This window comes from Piliocolobus tephrosceles, chromosome 13, assembly GCF_002776525.5.
Source record: "Piliocolobus tephrosceles isolate RC106 chromosome 13, ASM277652v3, whole genome shotgun sequence".
Lineage (NCBI taxonomy): Eukaryota > Metazoa > Chordata > Mammalia > Primates > Cercopithecidae > Piliocolobus > Piliocolobus tephrosceles.
In genome coordinates, this window is record NC_045446.1 from 4,114,797 (window position 1) to 4,124,180 (window position 9,384).

At 45.1% G+C, this 9,384-nt stretch overlaps 1 protein-coding gene across 5 annotated transcripts in view; it reads right to left on the reverse strand.

Moving 5' to 3' along the window:
- PPFIA1 (PTPRF interacting protein alpha 1) overlaps positions 1–9,384 on the reverse strand; it is a 115,937-nt gene that overhangs the window by 36,077 nt on the left and 70,476 nt on the right. For 3 of the 5 annotated variants that reach the window (XM_023186457.2, XM_023186455.2, XM_023186456.2), the window contains 3 exons: positions 5,569–5,792; positions 2,351–2,582; positions 731–847 (listed from right to left, as the gene is read on the reverse strand). In XM_023186457.2, coding sequence (XP_023042225.2) covers positions 731–847; positions 2,351–2,582; positions 5,569–5,792 — 573 coding nt within the window. The remainder of the gene's footprint in view (positions 1–730; positions 848–2,350; positions 2,583–5,568; positions 5,793–9,384) is intronic. The other 2 variants (XM_023186459.2, XM_023186458.3) reach the window with 1 other exon arrangement.

The following is a 9,384-nucleotide window of genomic DNA, read 5'->3' on the forward strand; positions in this document are numbered from 1 at the left end:
TCTTGTGTTTTATTAAAATATGGCATTCTATATAATAAACGGCCCTAACAATCATCTATTCTAAGCCAAATCTCTCTATAACTTAGTTTTCTTTAATAAAATCCATGTTATAATTAATTTAAAATATTCCAACTGATGAGGAAGTTACTGCAATACCAATTATAAAACTGAACAAACCTACTTTTAGTTAATCACCTGTTGGACATTAATGTAAAATCCTTACCTAGAATTTGATTTACCACTTCTCAAAAATAAAGTTATTGCTTAAAGCAAGGTATCCTGTGAAAATATATAAGAACAAAAGCTAGCATAATGTTAGGTAGAACCTTTACATCCATCCTATGATTCAAGTAAGATATTTTAATTTAAAAATAACCTGTTAGAGACAGTAGCTGATGAGATTCAACAAGCTGATGAGATTTACAGTCTTAAATACAATCATCAGAACCAGAAAGCGTACTGTCTGCGTAAACATCTTCCATTAATTCTACGCTTAGATTATTTATGTAGGAAACACTTATGAATTACAGAAATCCTACATAATTTGAGTAAAAACACTCTTAAACACCTATGTCTTGCCTATATCCATACTTACTATATAGTAATACGCTAATTTAAATTTATTATCATTGAGAAAAAGATACTTCTAACTAAGAAAAAAACAACCCATTAATAAAGTCATCACAGCACAGACTCACACATGATCGAACACACACAGTTGCGTGGTTACCTGAGCATGCTGTGAAGAATCACTATAGCATGGGGTGGAACTGGGAGGGGAGTTGGATGAGTAAACTACAGACTGATGGGGACCTGAGGTCTGGATTAAAAATGAATCTGGAGATGGCTAAAATAATAAAACAAAAGGATGACAGGAAATCAAAACCAATGACGGAAGCATAGAGACTGTCAGCCAGCATACAGAATTACAAAACCAGAAAAAATATATAAATATACACAACTGTTTTTACAAATTCTCTGGACAGAAATAAGCACAAAACCACAAATAAAACAGTCAAAGAGTTTAAAATATTACCTAATTAGATGATGTAAATTATAAAAACAGTATTTCAAAACACTGCAAAATAGACTAGTTACCACCTCATATGCCACTAAAATGATTCACCGTCGATTTAATTGCATGCTGGCTAACAACACAACTAAAAATGAAAATAGATGGTAATGGGAAAAAATATGAGAGAAGCACAGTTAAAAAGCAAATCATCTAATTATGAAATATTTCATTGACAACACACTGACAAATCCTAAATATACAAGAGAGTTTTTTTTTTTGTTTTTTTTTAAATAAAGATGGGGTTCTCATTATGTTGCCCAGGCTGGTCTCTTAACTCCTAGCTCAAGCAATCCTCCTACCTTGACCTCCCAAAGTGCTGGATTACAGGCGTGAGACACCGTGCCAGGCCCACAGGAAAGTTTTAAACATTCCTCAGACCTGCACACTTTGCAAACACCAAACACCAGAAAGTCATCACATTTCCAGGTGAGAGGTGACCCTAAGCTGCAAAGGGAAGAAGCCCATCTGCTTCTTTAGGGAGCCACGAAGCAGCTGGCTTGTTCACGACTTCACATGCAGAACCTATTTTGCATTTTTTCCCTTTTTTTTTTTTTCTTCAGTAGTAGATGCCCTGGAAGCTGGTTGGGCACTACAAAAGGGAAGAAATGCACTGACTCCCTTTGTACATTTTCCCATATGCTCTCATGTCTCCCTTTAATTACTTTTGCTAAGTGGTTTTTCCTAGAAAACAGAAAATATTTCCCCTTCTGGCTGCTGTACTTTTGCACAGTTGTCATGCCTAATGTCACACAAACAAATGGTGGCATGCTAGCCTGGTCATCCAAATATTAAAAAAACTTTTTTATGTTTTTTGGGATTTGTTTTGAGATAGGGTCTCACTCTGCTGCCCAGGCTGGAGGGCAGTGATGCAATCATGGCTCACTGTAGCCTCGACCTCCTGGGTTCAGGTGATCCTCCCACCTCAGCCTCCAGAGTAGCTGGGACTACAGGCATACACCACCATGCCCAGCTACTTTTTGTAAAGACAGGGTTTTGCCATGTTGCCCAGCTGGTTTTGACCTCCTGGGCTCAAGTGATCTGCCCACCTCAGTCTCCCAAAGTGTGAGGAATCACAGGCGTGAGCCACCACGCCCAGCCCCAAATGTTAAAATTAGTTTGTCATAATTGAATGATTAAATAGTAACTAGTTTTTATAACCTTGAACCTCTTAGAATAATGAATGTACTTGATTTTCTTGTGGGTAGATTTGTAGTGTCCAAAATTTCATACAGGTATGCTGAGGAGAGCCACAGCAGGGAAAGGGCGGATACGTACAAGGGTCATGACGCCCAGTCTGTCCACTTCCCGGGCTGGGCTGTGAGGGATCCTTCGTGGGGTGGAGCGCCCACTGCCCGGAGGGGAGGAGCTAGCAAGCGAGGAAGCAGGGTAGGGGGGAATGGAGCTCATTGATCTAAAACGACCAAGATTGTCTAGACTTCCACTGCCGACTCGACTTTCAATCTCCTCTGCCCGCTGCTCTGTGTTTTCTTTTTCTTCCTGAATCAACCTAAAATAAAACAAAAGCAGTCAGTCCTCCCGTTTCGGCAAACAGATTAATGTGTCTGCATGCTTATACTCTGTATTACTATGAGTAAACTCCAATAATAAGTTGCTCAATGAACACCTCAGCAAAAATGTCCTACTCTTTTAAAATTTTTATGTTTTTGTTTGTTTGTTTTGACATGGAGTCTCGCTCTGTTGCCCAGGCTAGAGTGCAATGGCGCGATCTCAGCTCACTGCAAACTCCGCCTCCTGGGTTCAAATAATTCTCCTGCCTCAGCCTCCCAAGTAGCTGCAATTACAGGCATGCACCACCATGCCCCGCTAATTTTTTGTAATTTTAGTTTCACCATGTTGGCCAGACTGGTCTCGAACTTCTGACCTTGTGATCCGCCCGCCTCAGCCTCCCAAAGTGCTGGGATTACAGGCGTGAGCCACCGCGCCCGGTCTAATTTTTATATTTTTTGAGACACAGTCTCACTCTCTCATCCTGGCTGGAGTACAGTAGCATGATCACAGCTCACTGCAGCCTCAAACTCCTAGGTGCAAGGGATCCTCCTGTCTCAGCCTCCCAAGTAGCTGGGGCAACAGGTATGCACCACCACGCCTGGCTCATTTTTAAAAAATGTTTTGTAGAGACGAGGTCTTCCTACGTTGCCAAGGCTGGTCTCAAACTCCTGGCTTCAAGCCATCCTCCAACCTCAGCCTCCTCCCAAAGTGGTGGAATTACTGGCATAAGCCACCACACTGGCCTCAATCCTTTTTAATGTACTACATCTTACAACAAAAAGTAAACCTTCCATTGAGTCTTGCTGGTTCTGGATATCATTCATATTTGATTTTACTTATTTACACTAAAATTTTGGAGAAGGCTGGATGGCAATTTTTCCTATGGTTGCAATTAATAGTTTCCTTATTGAGCAATATTTTAAAATTTTATGACCCTTATCTCCCCTATTCTTAGAGCAAAGCTGAAGACTTCTACAGATTTCTTCAACTGGAAATCAGGAACTCTAATATAAAGAACAGATCCACAAAGCAATTAGGAGTTTCCAAACAGTTAACAGGAGTTAACTGTTTAGATTAAATGAAAATACGGGGGTTTTTTTTTTTTTTTTTTTTTTCAGTTTAAATCTGAACCAGAGTGTTATCTGATGGGATTCTCTACCATCCTCATCTAAATTTCTGGATTCATGCCAACCATGCTACATTAATTTGGAATTCAAGATTAATGCTCCTCTGTCCTAGAGTGGATCACTAGACAGCAGTTTTAATATTTGACTATGCCAATAATAATTATTCCAGTATTAAAATATAGAAACCTTGCAATAATCCTTCCAATTAAAGCTCTACTTACATTTCTAATCATTATTAATAGAAGAAAATCCACAAGTCAGTGGACAGAACATTTACACCAGGTCAACTTTCTGCATAAAGAGGAAGCACTTTTATCTAGTAATACGTTATAAAACATTAAAACAAAAGGTATATAATCCTTTCCCAGTTCACATAATGATGAGGAAAGACTATCTTTCTGCACACTTCATCGTATTATTTTGCACCTCCTCCTTCAAAGGGCCCCCATGCCTGGCAACACATTGCTGCAGGGGCCTCTTCACCAGTTTTCAACGTGGCACATTAAATGGGACTTTACAAAGTCAAAAACACAGGCAGCACACCAACTTCTTACCTCAGAACATACAGCCCTATTTTTTTTTCTTCTTAATCAAAAAAAAGCTGGAGTAATACAGCTCTTGTTGATGTTTCTCTTAACCTTCTCTTCTTTACCTCCTGTTCTCTCTGACCAGGACTGGCACCTCTACCCGCATAAACTTCACAACCAAGTCCTGGCAGCACCCCACCCAGACCCGCCACAGGACTCCATGCACACAACTGTTCCTCACTTGGATTCAGGCTGGCCAAGTGGCACGTCAGGTCAGGGCCCGGGGGGTAGATCCCAGGCACCCCCTAGTCACACTGCTGTGTCCCTAGGCCAAGCCAGCGTGGGCAGGGTTTACCGGTCTCTTTGTCAATATAAAAGCAATTATTGGATTCCATTCTACAGTTGGCCCATTTTGGAAGTTCTGCATTGTAACTGCTAAAGTTGCTAAAGAAAAACCCTTCAAAATACTGATGAGACTAGAGGGCAAACCTGCACTCTGAGCACTCACTGTCCGTGTTAACTTCACACAGGGAAAGGCACACTGGAGTGGAGTGTGCACTCCTGAAGAGCTCCAGTGTTCTGTGCCAGGCTACTGTGTGATGGGACCTGAACATGTGAGGCTAACGGACGCACTCCACACAGCCTCTTCTGTGCAGGAGGCTGCATACATGGCAGGTGATAGCGACGCGCTCCTTGCAGGGTTCAGGGTCAAGGAGGGACACTCAGACCAGCAGGGGGTTGATAAGCAACCCTCCCTCTCCCTTCCCACCCTGTGTGTCCACTCTGGCATGCACGTGTTCTGAGCACTGGTCTCTCTAGTGAGTGGCACTGGCCTGTGGAGGCTGCTCATCCAAGGCAGGCTTCAGGCTGTCATCTCTTCCCAGCCCACCGCCACGCACACCTTTCATCTGCACACTCCGGGTCAGGAAGGTAGGCCGATCGGCCTCCTCCAGATGTGTTCAGCTCACATGGCCTTCCAGGTGCAACTCTCAGGACGGCAGTGGGAGCCGGGCGGGCCCAGAACCCCTTCAGGCACCCTCCAGCTATGTGGCGAGGTTCTCAGGGGAAGGACTGAACACCTCTCACGTCCCACAATGTTCTACAGAAAGGTACCAGTGCCGCGACTGTGGGGAGAGTGCCCTGGTTACTTGAATTTTATATTCAAGGGCAATTTCAGAACTTAAAATTCTTAAAACAGAAGTTAAGTAAGTTCTATTATTATGGAACACTTAGAAATGTCAATAGTATTTCATCCAGACTTTTCCAGGCAGGATGAGATTCCTCAGAGACACCCACGCGTGTGGTGAGTGTAATGCACGGCTGCACACACCTGATCTCTTTGTTGATGGCGTCCAGCTGCTCCTGAAGCATCATGGCAAGCGTGTGCGCGTCGGCCTGGCCGCTGGGCGACAGCAGGTCAACTGAGCTGAGGAGAGTGTCCCTGTCATCTTCACCATCAGACACATCAGCATCACTCTCGAATGCTTGTGCTACATTTGCCAAGACACTAGCTTGCTGGGCACGTTCCCAATCCTGCTCATTAAGAGTCTGTACCTATAACCAAGAAAACCAAATCTCAGCAGATAAAGTAACAACATTAGTTGTAGAAACATAAATCTATCAGAAATTTATAAATTCTTTAATGAAAGCCCAAAAGATTTTAGAAAGATGGGCCATGCTTATAAGGTACTGACATGAAGCAGGCAGTATTTAAGAAACTGGGGAGGGCAACAATCCATTCCTTGGACCCTTGTGATATTAACGCCCTAACATGGACATGTGGCACTTCCATGGTGAAATACACAACTGGGAGACAACAGAGTCAGAAACAAAAACCGAAAATCAGCTGGGAAGGGTGGGGAGGGGGAGGATGAAGAGAGGCTGATCAATGGCTGCAAATATACCCTTAGAAGAAACAAGACCTGGTGTTGGATAGATCAGCAGGGTGACTAGAGTTAACATTACTAGGTGATACACGCCAGGCGTGGTGGCACATACTTGCAAACCCAGCATTTTGGGAGGCTGAGACGGATGAATCACCTGAGGTCAGGAGTTCGAGATCAACCTGGCCAGCATGGCGAAACCCCGCCTCTACCAAAAATACAAAAATTAGCCAGGCATAGTGGCTCACGCCTGTAATCCCAGCTACTCGGGAGGCTGAGGCAGGAGAATCGCTTGAACCTGGGAGGTAGAAGCTGCAGTGAGCCCAGGTCGTACCATTGCATTCCAGCCTGGGCGACAGAGAGAGACTCTGCCTCCAAAAAAAGAAAAAAAAAAGGTGATACATTTCAAAATAGCTGCAAGGGAATAACTTGAATGTTCCTAGTGTAAAGAAAGAAATACGTAAGGTGATGGATATCCCAATTACCCTGATGTAATTACATGAATGTATCAAATTATCACATATACCCCCTAAATATGTATTACCAATATGGATTAATAAAAAAAAAAAAATCTGTGCTCCAATTATACATGCTACCGGAAAGTTACAAAAAAAAAAAAAAAAAGATTTAAATCCATATCAATTGAGTTCACTCAGTTGCTGTAAATTTCATAAGTGTTTTCGAGTACACTCTAACCAACCTGTGTGTCCACATCCTGCCCTACCCGCGGCTCTTACTACCAAGCCCGAACAAGGAAAGGAGGGCAGCAGCAACTGAGAGAATCAAGGGTGATCTCAAGAATGGCAGAGTACGCGGCACGGGCAGCTCAGTGCTGAGTGGCTGTGTCTGACTGAGGCATCACGTACGTTATCAGAATGCAGAGGGTAAAGTGTGTGTGCCGGGACCTACGCAATTGCCCAGGTGTGATTCTTTCATGCCGCCTCACTCTTCAAGCCCCCAACAGCTCCTCTCCCATTCTCACTCCCAGCCGGTGACCTTCCCATTTCATGGAGACAAAACCAAGGCCTGCACTCAGCCTTCCTCCTCTCTGGGGTCAGCCCTACCTGCTGGGCAGCAGCCTCAAGCCCTGGCTCCCTCTCTGGATAAGCAAGTTCCACTAGCTCATCCCATTAGCACAAGGACATTTTCTCCCTCATCTCACCTTAAAACACCACAGCAGAAACCAAGGCCCTTCCCCCGTCCCTGCCCGGGTCTGCTTTCACCCGCCCCTCCACTGTTCTGCTCCCAACCAGAGCAAAAGATCCCGGTGAGCTGCCTCCATTCTGTCTTCCTCTCCCCACTTCTCCAGACCTTGCTGCAGGCAAGCTTTGAGTGCTTACTTCCCCACCAGCGGGACTACTTTATGGCAGTTCCAACGTGCTCCCCGTTACTAAGGCCACCAGCTGTCCCGTGGTCCCGTCTCCCATCTGACCTGGCCCATCGGCAGGTTGGACTCTGCTGCTCTCCTCTCTTCCCCGAGCACTCTGCCCAGTTGGTCCCAGGACCCTACCCCTTGCTGGTCATGCCTCTGTCTCATTCCTTCTCAATCTCCCCACCGATGGTCTTGGAGCACCCCAGAGCTCCATTCTTGGGCCTTGTCTCCATCCACAGGCACCCATGAGATGACGTCGTCCTGTCTCATACCATCCATATGCTCAAGACGCCTCAATTTTCATCTCTAGTTCTAGACGTCTCTCTTGGGTCTATTGGAATATTCAACAGCCAACCTGCCACCTCCCCTGGACAGCTGATAGTCCTGTCAACCTGAACACGGCCCTGGCTCAATTCCTACTCTTCCCCCAAGCCAATGTCTTCCTCATCTCAAGAAACAGACTCCATCCTTCCAGCTGCTCAAGCCCAAATCCTTGGAGTCATCTCTGACTCATCTCTTTCCTTCTCACCCTGGATCCAATCCCTCAGCAAATTTTGTTGGCACTCCATAACAACACACTGAACATGTTCCATGTGCTGCTTCTCCTTCCTCCTTCACATCCCTGCTCAGATGTCACCCTCACTATACTGTCTCCCTGGCCTCCCTACTTAAAATTCTTATTCCCCTGCTCACTCCACAACTCAGGGCCGCCCTGAGTCCCATTTCCGTGCTTATTACCATCTGACATACCGGGATGGTTTAAAAATATGTCCACAAACACTTCTAACACTCGTTCCTTTAAGAGGTGGAGGGTGATTCTCACCCCAAACCCTGAGTGTGGGCAAGACTTAGCGCCTCACTCAAATGAACAGAATAGAGAGGAAGTGAAGGTTGCAGCATCTAAGACCAGGACCGGAAAGGCTGTGGGACTTTCTTCTCGCCCTCTCCTAAAGTACGGGCTGCTTGCATCACAATGCAAGGACCACAGAGCAGCCCCGGTGGCCAGATCCAAGTGATGGGTGATGGCCCCAAGGCCTCCTGCCCCAGCTGGGTTTTTCTGCGGCTCCAGTCTTGCCAGATTGAGCCAGGACTGTCCTGCTCTGCTGCTCCTGCGCTCACAGGAGCTGTGAACTATGAAATGTTCACTGTTTTAAGCCACTGAGCTCCGTAGTAATTTGTAACACACCAATAGTCAACAAACACACACTACCAGACTTTATATGTCAACTGTTTGTGTCCTCTGGGATGCAGGCATTCTTCCTGTTTTACTACACACCGCTGCAGCCCTAGGTCTCTACAGGTCTGTAATGGGGCCTGGCCCAAACTAGTTGTTGAGTGACTATGGGGGCTAAAATTATACTTATATATGTACTGAAATAAATGCTGCTGAACAGAACAAAGAAAGAAGGTAAACGTTCAAAGCTGAATTCTTTTCACTAAATGATGAATATACATATTCAATTACTTCTTTTATTTTTTAGAAACAGGGTTTTACTCTGTTGACCAAGCTGGAGCGCAGTGGTGCAATCATAGCTCACTATAGCATTGACCTCCCGGGGCCCAAAGGATCCTTCTACCCCAGCCCCAAGAGTAGCTGGGATTGCAGGCGCACGCCACTATGCCCAGCTAATTTCTTTATTTGTAGAGATGGAGTCTTACTATGTTGCCCAGGCTGGTCTCAATCTCCTGGGCTCAAAGGACCCTTCTGCCTCAGCCTCCCGAGTAGCTGGGACTATAGGCACGCACTACCACACCCAGCTAATTTTTTCATTTTTTTAAAAAAGAGACAGGGGTCTCCCTGTGTTGCCGAAGCTGGTCTCAAGCTCCTGGCTTCAAGCGATCCTCCCAAAGCACTGGGATTACTGGTGTGAGGCACTGCACCCAGATTTCT